The 19,489-nt window shown below is 37.1% G+C and overlaps 1 protein-coding gene across 1 annotated transcript; it reads left to right on the forward strand.

The window, feature by feature from the left end:
* The first annotated feature begins 3,246 nt into the window (after positions 1–3,246).
* Positions 3,247–18,676, forward strand: LOC145214398 (inter-alpha-trypsin inhibitor heavy chain H3-like). Its single transcript, XM_080082907.1, has 29 exons — positions 3,247–3,809; positions 4,026–4,158; positions 5,275–5,405; positions 5,767–5,899; positions 6,314–6,408; positions 6,528–6,727; positions 7,319–7,437; positions 7,706–7,810; positions 8,045–8,135; positions 8,198–8,321; positions 8,395–8,577; positions 9,284–9,501; positions 9,779–9,929; positions 10,062–10,209; positions 10,523–10,662; positions 10,887–11,060; positions 11,534–11,671; positions 11,941–12,088; positions 12,556–12,766; positions 13,028–13,157; positions 13,417–13,543; positions 13,955–14,183; positions 14,777–14,859; positions 14,927–15,054; positions 15,147–15,459; positions 15,918–16,061; positions 16,173–16,337; positions 16,801–16,985; positions 17,223–18,676. Exons 1-29 carry the CDS (start codon positions 3,277–3,279, stop codon positions 17,374–17,376), a joined length of 4,833 nt encoding a protein of 1,610 aa, XP_079939033.1. The 5' UTR covers positions 3,247–3,276; the 3' UTR covers positions 17,377–18,676.
* Positions 18,677–19,489: the final 813 nt, after the last annotated feature.

Here is a 19,489-nt window from a genome sequence, read left to right on the forward strand (position 1 = left end):
TACTCGTAACCAGGGCATTAGACGTGCACGTTTTTGCCTAATCCAAGTCCGACATCGTTGCACAAGAGCAAGGACAAGTTTAACAAACAAAATCATTTTCAAACATACCCTGATTGTAACATCAACCTTAAAAGTGGACTAAAAGTAGTTCTTTGACTGCGAAAACAGTAAAAAGGAAATTGATCATACACACAACACAACACATCGGGACTTCATGAGTTATCGAATACCGTCATATCAGACACAGAAACCGAAAAAGTACTATCAACGGTTGCCTTACCATAACCCCTCGTGAAGCTGACGATTACGTAAACGTTTAGTCGTGTATACTGTGTGTAGTATTTTTTATGTAATCACCAGTCACCAGAGACTCAGTGCGTTTAGTCGTGATTATAAATAAAGTAGCACTTCAACTTCTACAATCTTTAAATAGAGTGGCCAAATTAAATGTGATCCAGTTTATAACTCCCAAACGTCTAAACTAGACCTAAGCGTCATAAATATACTTCGTGCTTGAACCACTTCTTCAAATCAGTCTGTATGAAAACTTCTATACTATTGCAAGTCAATGGGTGAGCTGAAGTTAAAAGACTTTTAAACCACACGACGTCATTCTCTGTATCCTGTCTGGCGTTTGAATGAATAGGAGCGAACGCTTTGCAAGGTGCAGTCTGAATTAAATCTTCAGGTTTGTTTCGGTTCCAAATAAGGACATAATGGCTCGTGCATCACTTCTGCATTTATCAATGCGGATCGAGTCAACTTTGTATGTGAATTCAGTTCCAAAAGAGCGAAACACTAAGTAAATGAAATTACAGCAAACGTCTCTTTGCTGTTTTTTTGTTTTGTTTCATTTTTTACTGTTTACAGTTTGGCCTTAAACTATCGGGGACTTGAAAACTATCGATATGGATTAAATATGGGGGACACGAGAAGCCTTACAACAGATTTAAATCCGAGTATAATAAAGAGTTTACCGTTTGACTTCGGAATTTGCCAATACTGTTACAAGGTCCCGGTACAAAGACTAATTATGCCACTAAAAACGCATTTTAAAGGAGTGAAACTATGTTTATTTTTCAGTTTAACAGTTGTAAAACAGTTACACCACCCACACAGTTTTATAGTGTGAGACTAAAAAAGAATTGGATTGCAAACTACAAAAACAACTTGGAAAAAATGTTGTAGATAATTTAATCACTAAACCGTAACAACAAACATTAGAAACTAGGGGCCGTACTTAAGTTACATGACCAAAACGTTTAGTAGTTGACGCATAAAAATGTCAAAATCATTAAGATTTGAAGAATTGATGAATTTTTAACGAAGCATAAAGCAACGGCGCCACCGTGTGGAAAGACTGGGCGGTCCTTTAAGAAGTTATGTAAAAACCAGTTTTAAACAACGCAGCTTAGCAAAGGCATTGATACCGATGAAACATAAAAGATTTGTTAAACCTATTTTTCGTGTAGGTAAATTCTAACAAAACTGTGTCAAATAATAATTGTGTAGAAAAGTCGAGAGTCACAAGAATTACTTAAAACGGAGCACTCCAATTACGTACAGTTGTATAAGTTTTGTAAGAATAAGTGATCGAAATTATGACACATACATCTAATATGGTTGTACGCACTGACTCCATAGGTTTTGGTCTACTTTTACAAAAGTAACAATCCGACGTCACTCGGCCAGACTTTTGCCCAGGGCGATTGTCTGCTATCACTTCTTCATATTACCGTCGCCATAATCGCTCAATCTAAATCGTGGAAGCAACGTTTTTGATCAAAATACGTTGATGAGCAGTTTTGGTATCTTAAATATAATTCAGTATTTGATTTCGAGACGAAAGTATTTGATTTTGGTATTTGAAGTTTGCCATTTTTGTCGATAAGTATTCTGCCACAGTCAGCGGTTAATAAGGACATGCATCAGATTGTAGAGCTTTTTGAGCTTCTCAAGTTGCTCACCTATTTGGTCATTATTGTATTCGAATTGAATTTATCTTGCAAATGTAAACTATAATAGATTCACGTTTAAAATGTAAAAGAAGCAGTTTTAGGCAATTTCACCGACCAAAGGAATAAAGGTCAGCTGTGGCCACAAACGTGCCTAACATGTTGGAATGGTTTTAGTTTGTTTAGCGTCTAATGCGCCAAATGAAAAGCTTTTCGGATTTCGAAAAAGTAGAAAAAGTCAATACAAAGCGTTTGCAGTAATCCACTGTTTTGTGCCACAAGTTATTCGCCGTACAGCTGTATACAACCAGACAGCATTGCATACACATTGTTTATGGTAAAAGCAAGCGGCTGTGTTTTCAACCAGAATGTTGCGAAACAGATTTGTACGTTACGGCGGCAAAACACCAGTTTAAATACTTTTGTAGATAAATAACTGACAGTAATATGTCAATGAAATTCGATACACCACAACGGAAACTTGAGTATGCGAAACTTGATGGTTCGACTAAAGAGGAAATTATTAACAGGAAATTTGCGAAAGATAGTAGACGATGCAAATATGGAAAGCTACGAACTTTGACGGCTTTTAGGGCACAATTCGTTTTGTGTGTCGACATAAAAATATCTGGAGTTTTAAAGATCATGGCTATATTCCTAAATCTGTTATCACGGAAACGATAAAAACTCAATCCTTTCTCACGAAGAAACATTTGCCATGCATGCAAATTATTTTTAAAATCTTCGAAACTTAATCTATTAATGATGACAGTCGTCACTTAATTTTTTACATCCATATTTCGACCTGATTTCACCACTTCGACGCAGAGAGTTTTTCGAAATACTTCGAAAATTAGGCTTTGGAAATTAACTGCGTCACGACCTCCACAGATATAAGCCCAGAAAGCGCGACATAATTCTAGATATCGACGCTGGTGCAAGGCCTGTAATTATCTTAATGGCTATTGACATGTAAACGTCGGATAAACGTAAAATCCTATTACGTGCTGCACACGTGCGAACAACTTGTAGCGCGTAAAACTACACGCGAGTGTCAATCATTCGGCCTGAAGGCTTAAAGGTGTTTTTCACTGTAAATAATTTGGGATTATTGGCATTTAAGAGGTTAGTTAGCGTAGTGCTGCAGGTAGATTACCTTTATTTCGCAGGTGTTTCGTACTTCATTAGTTTTAAGCCGAGTTTTTAGTCTTATGATTGAATCAAGAAGCTCTTGTTTTGGCACATTTACAACTATGTCTGTATTAAGGAAAAACGATTAGATGAGCACTGAATACGATTTTTTTATATTCTAGGTTTTAAAATGTATTGCAAAAGCGTTTTACTGTTGCTGTTGTTTACCCATCAAGTGCATATTGTACGTTCTCTCATACCAGTTGAAACTGCAGCAACCAACTGCGAACCACTTCGAGATCTACTCACAAAGACAATCGTCAAAATATCAGCCTCCTACTTTGCAGACAACCCACGGGCAAATCAAAGTGCAATAAATCCAAATCAAATCTCACCTTTGACTCCAGACCAGCTTTTCAGAACCTTCTACGGTGAACAGGCTACTGCTGAACAATTCAAGCAAGCTATTCTGGACATATACTACTCAGAACCTGACCTATTTGCATTAAACAAGTATGACTTAAATCGTATTTACCTGCGAGAGTCAATATACAAGTACGCTAAGGCTTCAAGCTACAAACTAGCAAGGGAAAAGTTAGGGAACCTACTGTACTTGGGCATTGCAGACCGAACACGTTATTCCCGCCCTTGGAGAGAATCACGCTGTGTGAGGTATTTTTACGTCACAATCACCGAGACGATCGTGTTTTCGGAGTTTGAAAGGTTCGTTTTACGTACGATTTTTGACTTAAAATTTGGTTGAATTTAAAAGATATATTTATGTTAAATACTCTTTGTTAAGAACATTTAAAAGCATGATTGTAATGGTATTTATGTAAAACAACAATATATGAAAGATTTGCTTGTATAAAAACAAAAATTATTGTTCGTTTAGGAAAGTTTTCAAATTGTCTAATTAATTGTAAATCGGTTTTGCAGGGTTCGAAATGAGATCGGCGATTTCAGGTTTGGTCGCTTATTGGAGTTGGGAGTTGGCACAACCTTAGCATTCGTAATTGACGACACTGGCAGCATGACTGAGGAAATTGAGGCAGCTAAAAAAAGAGCAAAGGTAATTAAATCGTGCATTGCTTTTCCATGATGACTGAAATAATAAAAAAAACTCAACAAATTGTCTATCTTCAACTAATTAGATTTTGACTATTTTCTGAATTTTATCTTTGTATTGGATACTTGAATTTATTTAAACAATGAACTTATTTAACTTAAATATCACTGGAAAATGTAAGCGATAGTATTTTGTTATATGTTATTAACGTAGTTTTCATATTATCCGTTATTGACGTCGGCCATTTATTGCATTTAAGACTAGACAAATATGGTCAGCAATTATTACTATGTTGAGTCACCAAAAATGAGTCAAAAAGCAAATGACCAAAAACCCCAGCCTTTCCTTTGGTTTCGTTACATAGAAAACCCTGCTTGCGTCGTGCTTTTACATCAGCGTTAAACCTCTATTTGGTGAAATGTAAAGGCTGAAATTCCTTGTACTTTTCTCAAAAAACTATCAACAAATTCATGTGCAGTTTTTTGAACTCGCCCTTGTTTTGTTTTCAACAATAACCAACGAACTATTTAGCCTAAAGATGCCTTTAACACAAGGCTTGGTGTTTGTAAAACTCATTTTAAAAGGCTAGTCCTGAAACAGAATTAATTCCATTTCGTAGTCATATTGAAAAAAAAACCTATTGAAAAGAATGGCAAAAATATAATCCATGTCCCACAGTATGATGATCTTGCTAATTATGTGCATGAGTTCCCAAAATAACAGTTAAAGGGCTAAAAGTAGATTTGTGTCAAGTCGGTGGCACAATTTCGGAGTCCGCTTTATTGTTAATTGCTATGTTGACAAGTGTTTCACCTGATAACCACCCGCAGACGACCTGCGGTTGATTTTGTGCGTTTGTTTGAGGCCTTGTGCCGATATGGCGTCACAATGCTCACAGAGGCAGTTGTTTGTTCGTTCTAAGAAGTGGCGTGTGCATACTTTGTATGTAACTGCGGTTAGGAACTTGCCCAAAACGGCAGAATAGCTTAGTTAAAATAGCAACTGACTTCAGTTTCGCGGTACGGAAAGCTTTTCTCAAATTGTAAATTATTTCAGAAGTCTGGTTTCTTGTTTGTGGTCTTATTCTATATTTATTGATCACTTATTTTTGACTTTTAGCGGATTCTGCAACAAAGACAAGGCTCGCTTGATCAGCCGCAAGATTTCGTTTTGGTGCCTTTTAATGACCCCGTAGTGGGTCCGCTCACTGCAACTAACGATGCTGACCGATTTATCCAAGCCATTGACAGGTGAGATATCTTCCCATCACATCATTGTTATGAAGCTCCTTGAAAACCAAAGGTTTCGTCCAAGGCCGGTCGCATGCGCAGACAAACTTAAACATTGTGTTAATTTGGTGGGGGCAAAATAAAATATTCATTTAAAAATTTAAAATACTGCAAACAACTTGTAAACGGCAAAGTACATTTCTTTACAAACGTTACGAATACCTAGTAATGGTTGAAACAAAATAAACATGTGGTAAATCATATATGTAGTGTTTTCAATAGCAGTTGCTGTTAAGTAGCTGGTAATTTTTCAGGTTAGCAAGACATGTGAATCAAAATTTGTGTCGAAGAATCAGATTTTATATGCTATCTTTGTTGACAGTTTGACTGCCAATGGCGGCGGTGACGACCCGGAGTTGGCGCTCAAAGGGATTCTTCTTGCCATAGAAAACTGTAGAGTTGGTTCCACTGTGTTTGTTATCACTGACGTTGACGCTAAAGATGTTGAACTACAGGTTATTATTGTGTTTAAAAAACTGTTAGTCATTATATGTTTCGTCACATGAAAATTACGACACAGTATAAAACCACATTTTTTTAATATACATCAATAAGTAAAAAACAAATAAATTTGACAAATTAAATTGTACATTTTATCGCAGTTAAAATGGGTGTTATAAAAGAGGGCAAAATCAGAAATAAATATATTTTGCTTTAGGATAATTTGGGTTGAAATCGAATGTAGTAAGTTTATAATAAAAGTTTCTTAAAAGTAAATTAAGAACGAAAACGTTTGATTATATGGACTTTCTGAAACCCTGCCAAAGACCCATTGAAGAGTCCTTGCCCCCAGGTTGTAAACCACTGCCTTAATTGCATATGCTTGCGATTTAATTTGTGAAAATTAACTTGTTTTGTTTGCATTTCAGGATCTTGTGGTGGCTCAGGCTAAACAGAAAAGCATCAAGGTTACTTTTCTGCTCACCAATACGATCGTTAACAATGTTTGCAAAACTCAGCCAAGGTATGCTACAGTTAAACTCGGCCAAAATGTCAAAACAAGTTTGAAATACTGACGAAGTGTTGCATTTTATCTACAAAACGTGTCGACTGTACTCAAACAATTATTATGTTTTGAAACAGCAAAGATAGCTCCGACTTGCTAAAGCGACGGTGCCTTACTGCTTCGTTTAAGCACGGCTTAGAACTGTACAAATACATCGCTGATAGCACGAGTGGAAAAACTTTGGTGGTAAAGGAAGGTGACATCCTAAAAGCGACTGAAATTGTCGATACATCGGTGAAACAGGGAATCGCGGTTATATCCCGAAAGTATATCACAGGTTAGACTTTAATTAGGGTGACCCAGCTTCTTGCCCGTATGGCACAGTGTTAGTGAATTTTGCACACAGATTTATTTTGTTTCGGGTTAATGTTTGCGTCATAAGGTCACATTCCTTTGCATATTTGGTTTAAAGAGCACTTTTTTTTATTTACTGCGTCATAAAATGCGGTGTTTTAATTGCCAAAAATTGCACTTTGAAAGTTTACTTTTCTTTTAAAAAAGTCGCAAGAACGCGCATTTTCTGAAATCTAAAACAAAACATATTTTCGAGCCTCACAAAGATACTTTTTTTCCGAGCCACGCACTATTTTATGATATCTAAGTGTTCTTACACGAGGTATTCGATATTGAAGGAAATTTGTTTTGTGCATTAGATAGTTTCAAAATGTTTACGATTGACCTGCTACAGAGATTAGTGTCTCCCAATCCTGCTTTCTACAAACTGGAAACATCCCAACCAGTGGAACCACTTCTGTATTCCCAATGCAATTTGCTATAAGCGTTGTTTTAACACACTCATATATGAGAAATACATTTATTTGCGGCAAAAACATTTTAATTAAGTTTTAACCAGAGCATTCTGACGCAGGTGGAAGAACTTCTTACCCTCTTAATATCGACAGTTCTATAACTGAAATATTTGTTGAGTTTGAAGGAGATTGTCGCGACATCACTATCTCTTTTCAACGTAGGATCTTTTTAATTGAGGTGAGTCATAAGTGTGCTTGTTTTTGAAAAACAATACACTTAAGCACATTTGTGACTTTGTTTTCCTTTTAACGATGTATGATTCAAACTTACTTAGTTGTAACATTATAAGTTAAATGTTTAGTATTAGAATTTGGAAAAAAACGTTTTTTTGTTGTAACCCACTTTTTTAAAGACCACCTGTCGCTTGTGACAACGTAACAACTTATACATCTTCTACCAACATCGAATAAAATTCGAACTGCTTTTAAATCAAGTTTGTTTTCAGGATCTTGTGACAATAGGAACTTTTATGGAAGGTCGAATCCCGGTAAAGCAAAACTTTGGTGTCTGGAATGTAAAGGTCACGGGCTGGCTAGGATGTTCAATAAAGGTAAAAGCTTATATGTTACAAGGATAATAGTCGTTTTTTCGGAACGTATTTTACGATTTCGTGTATGCGAGACGTTATTGATTTATATTTTTTCTGGGTAAAGCGTTTTAACTGTATTTTTTTTAAAAAGTTTCTTGATAAATATTTTTATGGTGATTGTATTGTTTTATTGAGATTTTTTACAAATCTCAGTATGTGCAGGTAAATGTACGTTAAACTTTTTCTGTATACCAGATCGAAGCTCGCACCACAAAAGGTTTCATACAAACCCTTGGCAGAAAGTCCCTCAATAACGCTGGCTTGAACGTTACTGAAAAATTCGAAGGTAGGAATTGGATTTCAAACGAGAAGTGCATCTAGATTTTAAAATTGTGATTTGTATTTTAGGTCAGCCTTTAATAACGGATAACATCGTGGTCCTGTTGGACACCTACCGTAAAGAGTCTGGTGACAAAGTTGGATCTGTCAAATTTATCTCCAAGGCAAGATCAGCAGTGCTCGATACGTTTAGGTATGAACGAATAAAAAACCACATTTGTCATTTTATATACCACTTGGTGTGAATGCATTACTTTTGCTTTAAGGATGGCAAATAATGGGAGTAACCATTTCAAGATCGAACCTTTGAATCGACATAATCAAGCATTCTTGGTGTCTATTGAGGGTGTTGATTCCAATGGTTTTCCGTTTACAAGAATAATGAGGACGGCGATTGAATACGTTCATGTGCAGATAGAGTGCGTTGCAATCCACAACGTAACGTTTAGGTAAAACAAAATAGCCTACTTTATGGAATAACAACTTAGTTCTATCATATTTATAGTGTACTGGTGGATTTAGTTTCATGCTTTTGTTCCTATTACTTTGACAGTTTAAATCAAGAACATTGGCGTAATGTTTTTGTTAATTTAATTTTAGACAAACTACGATACATTAGGCCTACCATACGTCCTCTTTTTGGAGGACATGTCCTCCTTTTTAACAAAAACCAAGTTGTCCTCCGAGGACAAGAAAAAGTGCCCAAATGTCCTCCTTTTTCAAGAATTTCTGACTTACCAAATACATATGTGACAATTATCCCCTTGAAAACAACCAAATATGCATATTCAGCTAATTTTCGCAGAATGCACGTAAATATTACATATTTTGAACACAATCTTATTTTATTGTTGTGATGTGATAAATGTTAAACTTTATCCAAACTATTCTATACCGTCTAATTTCTGAGGCTTTTATTTTTTGAGGGCCCTTAAAGTATTTTTCAATGTTTTTTTTCAACAATGTGTCCTCCTTTTTGGGGATGCAATTATGGTAGGCCTACGATACACTTAATTTTACTTAACATTCTTTACAACTTTAATTACTACATTTTATGTGAACTGTTTAGTCCTATGTGTATACACATAAGGCTATACCCATATGGCTTACCAGTTTTCGTGTTAAAAACAAAACAAAAAAAACATTTTTTTATAGACCGGGCGATACTGCAAATGTCAGTGTAAGGATTCAAAACTTTGGGACAAGGCAGCAGTCGTTCCAACTGGACGCAACAGACAATCAGCAGTTTGTGGACGGTGTAAAACCGGGTCGCGTTACATTGGCAGCGAGACCAGGTGTTGCTACCGTAACTGTCTCTCTTACTGCATCGAAAACCGCAACAGTTGGAACTTCGACAACAATAACAATAACAGGTCGGTGTACAAATTTTAAATATTTAAGCAAAAAGTTAAGATGAACAAAAATTTATGCGTGAGTTCCGGAAAGACTCTTGTCAGGGGTTCGAATCCCACCGCAAACAACATTTTTCTAGCCTATGCTTTACCACATAAGAATGCTTGATGACCGGCTGATTCGGTACAAAACGCCTTTAATGGGCTTGAATTGTTTTTTTATCGATACCAACTTATATGCTATGTTTAATTAATGGTGATTACTGTTGTAATACTGGTGTCATTTTAATTATTTTAGCAAAAAGTTCTTCATCCGACACACTACTGTACAAAACCTGCTACCTAACCGTCGGTCAAAGAGCTCGCCCTCGTGTGGAGGAATTCTACGTCACAACCAAAATTAACTCACGCATCGCAGAAACACTTTTTACAAGTGTTGTGCATAACGAGTAAGTGTTAGGTATATCAACTTGAAACAACATAAAAAATGTCATATTTTAATATTTGGACCTTTTGGGGTTAAAGAGTATAAAACTACGTGTGCTATGAAACGTGAAACTGACATTGAATTTTTTTACCAGTGCAGCTGTGGCCAGAGAGGCAGAATTTTTTGTCCTCTTGCCAAGTGAAGCCTTTGTAACAGACTTTCGGATAAAAATTGGAAACGAAACGTACCGTGGAAGGATCGAGGAAAAGGGAAAGGCAGCGAAAGTGTATGAACTTGCAAAGGTAATATAAACCAATCACATAGTTAAAATTAAAAAACACTTTGAGTAGCATAAACATTGATATGACCGCAATTCTCCCCCTAACCTATAACCTCAATTGCCTAAAGCATGGTGCATTTGCATTACTGACAATAGTGTTCGGATTCGGCCCTCGTAAATTTTTTTCATTTGTATCTGGACCTTTGACAAAACTATTTGAGTAGCCTTGACAGAGTTATTCAAATATCTTGTTTAGTCCAGTGCTCAAAATGTTAAGTAGACTCAAGGTTTTCTGGATCATTTCATAACTAGGAATATATTTCGCAAATTCACAGCAAAGGCAACTCACCGCCGGTCACGTGACATCAAGGGACAGGTCAACGTCAATATTTCGAACTTCGGTCAACTTGGAACCCGGGATGCGAGGAACCTTTGAACTCACTTACCAGGAACTCCTACGGAGAAAAAGCGGAAAGTAAAAAAACTTTTACAATTTTAAGTTTGGCTAAAAATATTTTTCTCGTTTTATTTTGTTTAACAAACAAATATCGAGTAATATATTGGTTGAAAAACATCCTTAATATAAATGTATGTTCTTATTTGGGATTTGTCTGTGTGGCCATAAGGCATTTAAAAGCAAAACAAACGGGTTTCTTATAAAACTGCATTGAATTTCGTGTAACATCCAGCAATTTTCAGATATACGTATGAGGTTGCAGTAAGGATGTTACAGCCCGTTGCCAAATTTTCACTTTTTGTGTCGGTTTGCGAGACGAACAACGTCGAGAATGTTAAGGTGCTCGGATATGACACGGAACAGACCACTCTTATTGGTCCACAGCCAATAGAAGGCGCCATTGTGTTCAATAGAGGGTAAATACAAAATAAAACAATGTTTTATCACCATTCAACTGCACCGGCCTCTTTGCAGCTAGATTCTTTATCGCCCATCCCTGTAAATAAAACTAAAAGGATATTTTTAATGACGATGTGATTGCTAAAGCTGATATAATGGCTGTACTTTATTAACATCCAATTTTTTAGCGAAAAATGGCTGATTATTTAAAAACGTTTAACTATGTTTGATTGTTTGAGGAGATATCGTATTTACTCGTTTGTAAAGCGCCCTCGATTATCACAAGCAGCATTTTTTGACATTGTCAAGCAATGTAAGAAATGTAAACATGCAAAAAATGTTTAACGCACCTGTTAAGACGTTAAAGTTTTCAGTTAAACTCTGTAAATAACTCTTTCACTTTATGCTGTGTATGATGGCGCGTATTTTTTTTCATTTTATAACTGTGTAATAAATGCGCATAAAAAAATTCAACAATTCTTTATCACAGGCGTACCGCGAACGTTATTTACCAACCAACGCTTTCCCAGCAAGCTACCATCTCTCCGTTTGGAATTCACGGCAAATTTGCGATACAATACGAATTGTCAAGAGTGGTGGGAAAAGGCGATTTCATGATTTCCGGAAGGTAGGAGTCAATTTGAACGCAACTTTACACGCAGGAAGTTTATGGCCATCTGGGTTGTTTGATAAGGTTCAGGTATCATTGAACTTGTTCGACAAAGTTTAATCTTGTGTAACCTCAACTACTTTAAAAAACAAGCCGATTTTTATCCTTAAGAAAAATGTTAGTAGTTTCTGTTGGGTAAATAAACTTTATCCGACGCATCTGCTTTTTAACACAAAATCTTGTTATTTTGGTTAGGTACTTCTATAACAACTTGACTGTTTTTGTAGTTACTTCGTTAACTTTCTTGCTCCTGCCGGTGCACCAATGCCGAAACGTGTTGTGTTTGCTCTCGACGTGTCAGCATCGATGTACGGCCAAAAGATGTCACAAGTGAGAAGCGCGATGTCGACCATCTTGGACAGTTTAGCTCCAGATGTAAGTCTAATTACCTCCATGAATAACATTTCGACATCAAACGGTTTCGAATCGCATACACTGTATCGCAACCGTTTACTGAAAAACATATTACATGTGGTCATTGAATCCATGTGCGATATCAAACTTTACTCATTTTGAGAATCAGTTAAAATAAACACACATTTACAACTTGCATCAGCCCTGCAGCGTACATTGCAGAGCAGCAATCACGCCATAGCCCTATAGAAATCATATTACGCCAGGGCTATTGAAGGCATTATGCGTAGTCAGTCGGTCACCAAGTATTTCCACTTAAGCGCGAGTCACAGGAAAAGCTTCTTTGGTGGGTTCGAATCCCACCGCAGGCTAGATTTTTCTCTTGACACAGATGCGTGGTTTGTGGTGGCACGTTAGGTTAAGTTTTGTTTTTTTGCAACAGAGATCACATTAAATAGAAACAAACTTACTTACAATGCATTTACTAGGATGAGTTCGCTATTACAACCTTTAACGGCACAGTCGATAAATGGACACCGGTGGGATACAACTTGTCTCTGGTGCCGGCATCAGCAGAAAACAAACGCGCAGCAAAGGCGTTCCTAAACGGTGTTGAGCCCCAGGGTGGCACCAACTTGCTGAAAGTCATATTTGAATCCGTCAAGCAGCTTCGCGATGCTGCAGAAGCGGGATCCGAAGGTAAGCAATAATTTTCTGTTGATTTTCTACACGAATTCATTTGTCAGTTTGGCAGAAAATTATTATTAAGAAGTAGGATTTCAACGTTCTCATTGTTCAAGGCTCCAAGTTGTCCTTTTTTGTAAATATGTTTCAGATTTGTGGTAACAAAAATTCTTCTGCACAACGTACGCAGCAATGGAAATAAATTTTAAAATTGGCATTTTATCATCTTTTCCAGCATGTCAAATGTAAAACGTTTGTTTCTTTTCTTGTTTTAAGATTCGCCACTAGGTGGAGCGTCACAAGTTTTGCCCACAACTGACTTTGTCGTCTTGCTTACTGATGGACAACCGACTATAGGCATCACTGACTGGGAAACTATTCAGTTCAGTGTTCACCGCTACAACAAGTAAGTTTAAACTTTAAACAATTTAAAAGTCAAATGAGGTTTTTTGTCAATGAATGAAATCGCTGTATTATCGGTTCCCCTAAAGTTGGTATGTTTGAAATATACATAAAAAAGTTTGACCGTGGGGCTGCCGTATCTGTATTACATAATTTGTAAAAAGATTTACAAAACTTATTCTAACTACCAGTGACCTGTCCATATTGGACTAGCTGTTATCTTAGAACTAAGACCCCCCTCATATCAATTTGTTATTATATAGCAAAACATTCGCAATTCACACAATCGGACTTGGAACCCTGGTCGATATGACGTCATTACGAAAGATTGCGTCACAGAACCGGGGTACTTCGACTCAAGTGTTTGCAGATATCGACGCTCACGTGCAGGTAAATGTGATTGGTTTTGTTGCCATGTCAACGTAATTCAGATTTGTGAAAGGTTAGGATTTTGTAGGGAAAAATTGATAGCCACTGAATCTGAATACTCGCTTACTAGAACCATGTATATAGCGTTCCAACAAATACCTGTTGCCAGTTAAGACATAAATGAATAGCTGGGATCAGCATGTTGCATTTTGTTTAAACTGGAAAATCGGGACATTTTCATGATAAATGTTGCCGATTTAAAGTAAGTACTTCAAAATCAACTCCCAAAATTGTCATAAACTTGATGTGCTAACTAATTAAGGCTTTATTGTTTAAATCGCAAAAGCGCGGTAATTTAGGAACAAGTAATTTTTGCTTTTATGCATTTAACTTGGGAAAAAGTGATGACAAACCAAACACTGAAATTTGTAGATTGCAAGTTTCTTTGATGCGATTTCGCGCCCTGTGATGGACCAGGTAATGGTGGACTACCCCCAAAAGCGAGTGGCATCTGTAAACAACGCGGAATACCCATCTTTCCACGCGGGCGATGAACTTGTAATTACAGGGCAACTACAGTCACGACCAACTGCACTAAATGACCCTGCAAGAGTTTTCAGGCGACGGAAACGGGCTACCCAGTTCCCAGTCACAATCACCGGTAAATATACAACTTTTAACTTATTGCTTACTTGTGATGATGTATTAACGTTGAAGTAAATACACGAAGTGACTCTGAATGAGAAAGTTTGGGAGGCTGTTCTACCTTACAAAGTGGCATTATCACTCCGATAGGAACATGTCTGTACTTCATTTCAATCATGCATTCCTACCTTTTTGTTGTACAATAGTTTGGAACACCTAACAGTACTTTCAATTAGAATTAAACTCACGTCACAAGAGATACACATTTAAGAATGTATTTCCGTTCCCACACAAAAAGTTTTATTTTCAATAATGTGATTTTAGTAAATCAAAGGTAATCAATTTTAGGTAATATATTATCTGTTTAAATTTTGTTGAAGAACAAAAGATCCAATACAGGAAAAAACATACAACACTTATTGTGTTATCAAATGCAAACTAAGACTTCTCTAAAAGCCCATCTGTGGTTTCCGACCTCTGCTCTATTTTTATGTATGTTTGATAATAATCACATTAATTTACGTTGTAATAATAACAACACGTTCATTATGTTAACAAAATGAAACGTCCGAACTAATGGGAAAATTACGGATGACTTTTATTCTATAGGATTGACGAGAACTGGGCAAGTAACGCTAACGGAAGAAGTGACTCCCCGGGCATTCGGTAGTTGTCAGACAGACAACGTGAAGGTATGACTCGAATTTTATTTACTTAGTGAAGTATTGTACGAGACAAGTTAGGGCTGTTCGTTTTCAGATCCAAAGCTTTTCTGAACGACTACAAGTCTTCATGAAGTTAAAGAGTTTGTTACGTGAAATCGCTGCAGCGGAAAACAAGACAAAGGAAGAAATTTTGAGGAGTTCAGCCCTAAAACATTCATTAAGGTAAGACAGTATTGTTATAGATGCATGAATTTTTAAAAAAAAATTACTTCCCCTCAAATTTTCTTTAAAACTAACGGCAAAATTTTCAACAGGTATGGCTTCGTTACTCCCGGCATAACATCTATGATCGTCGTGAAACCCGGAGATCTGCGCCAAATTGAGAAAGTTATCACCGCGGAAGAAGCGAATCGAGCTCGAACCACCGAGGTTGAGCCAGAAGCTTTATCAGCCGCACCAGGGGATACGCGAGTTTTCAAGTTTGCAAAACTACCTGGCATTGACCCGTCATTATTTGGAAAACCTGCGAACAATGTCAGGATGGAAGTTATAGGCGATCCTCACGTTGTGATCGATATAAACCAAAACACAAGAGTCTGTTTTAATTGGCTGGGACAAGACAATAAGGTAGAGTTATGTTGAAACCAATAAACAAAAGTTTCTGCCACTAAAGTTTTAGATTTAGGGTTCTTAACCAGGGGTGTATGTACACTCTTAAGGCTAAGGGTACCAACTATAAAAGCTGGAGGTACAAAAAGCTGCAAAACATAAAAGCTATGTATGGATATTTGTAGAAAGTACATGTTAGTTTGACTTTTTTTTTTAAAAATAACTTTTTCTTATTTCTTTTTTTCTCTGCTTTTTGCAACATCCACACAAAATCTAACCAAATCCTAGAATTTACTTTTGCGCTAAATGTAAATTACACTTCTCATTTTTTCGTGGTGAGACGTTATCACAAGTTTTGCAAACTTCAAAGGACTCAGGTATGTTGACAAAGTTTACAACTTTAAAGCCTGGTTTCCAACAGACACAAAATCAAGAGTTCGAGAAATTGTGGTTACAAATCTGTGTCTATTTTTCAGTATTATAATATTCTTCGCAACAACGAAAGTGGAGTAAACGTTAATGCAAAGCTAATTGGAGTTCCAGGCAATTTTATCTACCAACGTCCATGCTTTGTCGGTGAAATAGGAATAGTGCTCCGAAAACTCAATATTTCAATAAAAGTAAGTGAAAGTCTAAATTGATTAGTTCAGCTACTAATAGGTTTTTCTGATCAAGCTTTTATTTAATTCCCCCAAACAAATAAAATCTACATTGATCATTATTTGGTTTAGATTGAGCCTTTGTTAGTGTCGGTGAAATTGCCCGCAGGAAACCTTAACTTGTCCACGGAAGTATCTACAAGGCAAACGTTTTCTGGGATTTCTATAAACATTGTCAACCTATCTGAAATTTCATCAAGGATTTCTGTCTCGTTGGAGGACAATTTGGAATTTATGGTAACACTAGATTTTTAAAATATACACAAGCGCTTATTCTACTGTGTCATATCCTTGCAACATATTCTTTTTTTAAAAAAGCACATCAGATCAGAGTTGTAAACGGGCCTGAAATTGGAGCCCGAACCCGGCCCGAACCCGATTCGTTTTTGAGAAGCCCATTTAAGCCCGAAAGTTTGATTGACAGACGTATACATTGAAGCACCAGTAAAGACGAAGACAACAAACACAATAGACAATAATAGACAAATTGGTCCTGAACAAGGCGTTTTAGCGCTGTTTGACATTAGGTCAGATCCAGCAACTAGCTACTCAGCAAGTTAAATTTATTCAAAAAAATACTGACACAGAGTGTAAAGTCAGGCCCGTTTTTTTTAAGAAACCTAAGCCTGAACCCTGCCCGAAAAGCCCAACTTTCAACTCTACATCAGATATGCTTGGTATTTAATGACTTGTTTGTCAGGTAAAAGCGCATTTTGACTTTACCGACCTCGCCAAGACGAAGCACCTTGATCTTTCGGTTGCAAAAACTTTCGGTTTTACGGGTTCGACTGATGGTTTGCTTGGACAGTTTGTGAGTCCAAATGCAACCAAGTCGGCGGAAGTTATCACCACATTCAATTCCGAAGTCGCTACCTTGCGTTTCCGGTAAGCGGATAAATCAAAAAGGTTATGTAATCTCAAAAGCCTTGACTGATACCTTGTTCCTTTGCCACAATTGATTATTTTGCATTTCTATCTGCAATTTTACAGTTTTGTTATAATTACATTTAAAAAATGGAACTATTTACATCTACCAAGCGCTATGATAAGTATTTTTTATTTGATTTCCCTAATAACATTTTTACATTTTACATTTCATTTATGTTGTACCTTTTTATCCAGTCAACAGTCGGTGAAAGTTAAGGAGTTTGGTGTTTACGACACGTACGCGAAACGACGGGTCAAATGTTGGCTTCTGAACAACTTTCTCAATTTGTTAAATGAAAAACAGGAAGATTACGAAATCCCGGACATCTTTACTTCTTCAGCAAGATGATCGATATTGTGTTTTTTGTAATGTTTATGTTTTTGCTTGACCGATCCAAATGTTTTGGATGCCTATAAATTTTATTTACGTACAATTGTAACGGAGTGTAACAATTTTAATATATTGTAAGATATCAAACTGTGATAAAAAATAAGCTCACTTGAAATCAGTTGACACGCAAGTCGTAAAAACAAGGTATGTATTTCACCTAAAAGGCACTGGGTGATCGTTGACACTAACATCCTAATATTAGAGGGACAGATCCTAAAAAAGAATTATATTTAAAAACTCTACGTTCCGTTTGTGGCAATCACCTAAACCAGGGCTTCCCAAACTGGGGGTCGCGACCCCGGAAGGGGTCGCTTAACAAACTTGAGGGGTCGCAGAGAGCTGTACCAATTTGTGCAAAAAGTACTCAATACACTGGCGCAGAGTACGGGGATGTGATGGTGCCGCACACCCCCGGCCTTTATCTTTGTATAACGTCAAAATCGCATCTTTGTTCAAGTTACGTCGGTTTTAAAACGCCATTGATCGAACGGACGTCGGTTGAAACGCAACAATTGCAATTGTTTTGAAATACACAGGCATTTTAATGCAGCATAAACATGATATATAGAGTTACAAACGTTTAAGCATTCTTTGGCGCAATAACTTTCTCTAATAAAAAATAGGCAATAAATTTACGAGTTCTAAGCAGTGTTTAATATCCGTTTGCAAAGCACTGCAACGGCCTAAACTTGGTCCAAGGTGAGCTCAGTTTATGCGTCAACAATACATGATTTGAAACTTGAATTGCTATTACTTTATTTTCCGCCCTAACAAATTACTTAAAACCTAAATCGTTGTGAAACTTGCCGACTCGGTAAATCGTCCTTTACGAACGTGCGTATGTTCTCGACGCACAGCAAACGTTCAAACCACACGAAGAAATTGTGACAAGTGCCCATTTGCAAAACAATCTTTCAGAAACTAAGGCTAAAGCACGTAAAAGTTATCGGTGTTTGAACGTGTAAAGTAGTCGACTCCGAGTACCGGTAGGTTGTTTTTAGTTTTCGCTCCAATTAGGCGTTTCAATAAATACAACAAACGTTTTTTCGCACTGTTTATCATATTATCCTTGAAGGGTCGCGAAAAATTTAAAGAGATTAAAAGGGGTCGCGATCAAAAAAGTTTGGGAAGCCCTGACCTAAACTACTGGTTCCCAACCGGTGGTAGCGGGACGCGACGACATTTCTGGTGGTATGCGAACACCTTTCGGTATTTTATTTATTCTGTATTTTTGTGTCACATAAAGTTTCGCCTTGTATTAATAGCCTAATGGAAAGCAAGCACAGGCCCTATGCAGGTTGCGCATCAGTGTATACTGAGCTTTTCTTTGTAGCCTACTACATTGTTTTGTTCTGTGTGTAACAGTTATCTGATTGAAAATACTTTTAAGCATGGTTGGTACGCGGCATGGGCGTCCGCAGGAAAAAATACAGGGGAGGGCAAAACTATCGTCACATCGCCGTTCGATAAACGGTATTTCAGAACAAAAATCATCTGACTGTGCTACTCATTCTTGCCAATCCCAAAGTAGCAAAATAATACAATAAACACAATTTTGTGCCCCCTCTTGCCCCCCGCTGCGGACGCCCATGGTACGCGGTGACGCTGCGTTACCTCACAGAGGTACGCGACCACGGATAGGTTGGGAATCACGGACCCAAAATCACAATTTATTGTTCCTAGGTCCTTGACAGGTTGCGAACTGTTGCGCTGATTGCCCTCAAAAGTACGTTTGTCTGTTTTTACTCCGCAGGCTTGCGTTAGTTTCATCACAGCTCTGAGTCCGAATGGTTAAATCGTATTCGGACAAGTCACACTTACATTAGAAATAATACCATAAATTAATACGTATTTAAATCAACTACACAAAGCTTGATATTAAACCCTTACCCGGTGTAAATCAAATACAAGCTAAACTGCATTTAAACGTTTGGCAAACAATACAGTGTAAACACAATGGATACAACCAATATTGAATGCAGTGTGGCAGTGATTACTGTCACCAGCATGTAACTCCAACGGCGAAAAATACATACTTTTACATTAGACTGTTTAAATGACAGCCAAGTCC

Source organism: Phallusia mammillata, chromosome 2 (genome assembly GCF_965637545.1).
Source record: "Phallusia mammillata chromosome 2, kaPhaMamm4.hap1.1, whole genome shotgun sequence".
In the NCBI taxonomy this organism is placed as follows: Eukaryota; Metazoa; Chordata; class Ascidiacea; order Phlebobranchia; family Ascidiidae; genus Phallusia; species Phallusia mammillata.

Coding starts and splice junctions, on each gene's coding strand:
- LOC145214398 (XM_080082907.1), top strand. CDS start 3,277: ATGTATTGCAAAAGCGTTTTACTGTTGCTGTTGTTTACCCATCAAGTG. Junction 9,502..9,778: donor GACAACAATAACAATAACAG/GTCGGTGTACAA, acceptor TAATTATTTTAG/CAAAAAGTTCTTCATCCGAC. Junction 15,055..15,146: donor GCCCTAAAACATTCATTAAG/GTAAGACAGTAT, acceptor AATTTTCAACAG/GTATGGCTTCGTTACTCCCG.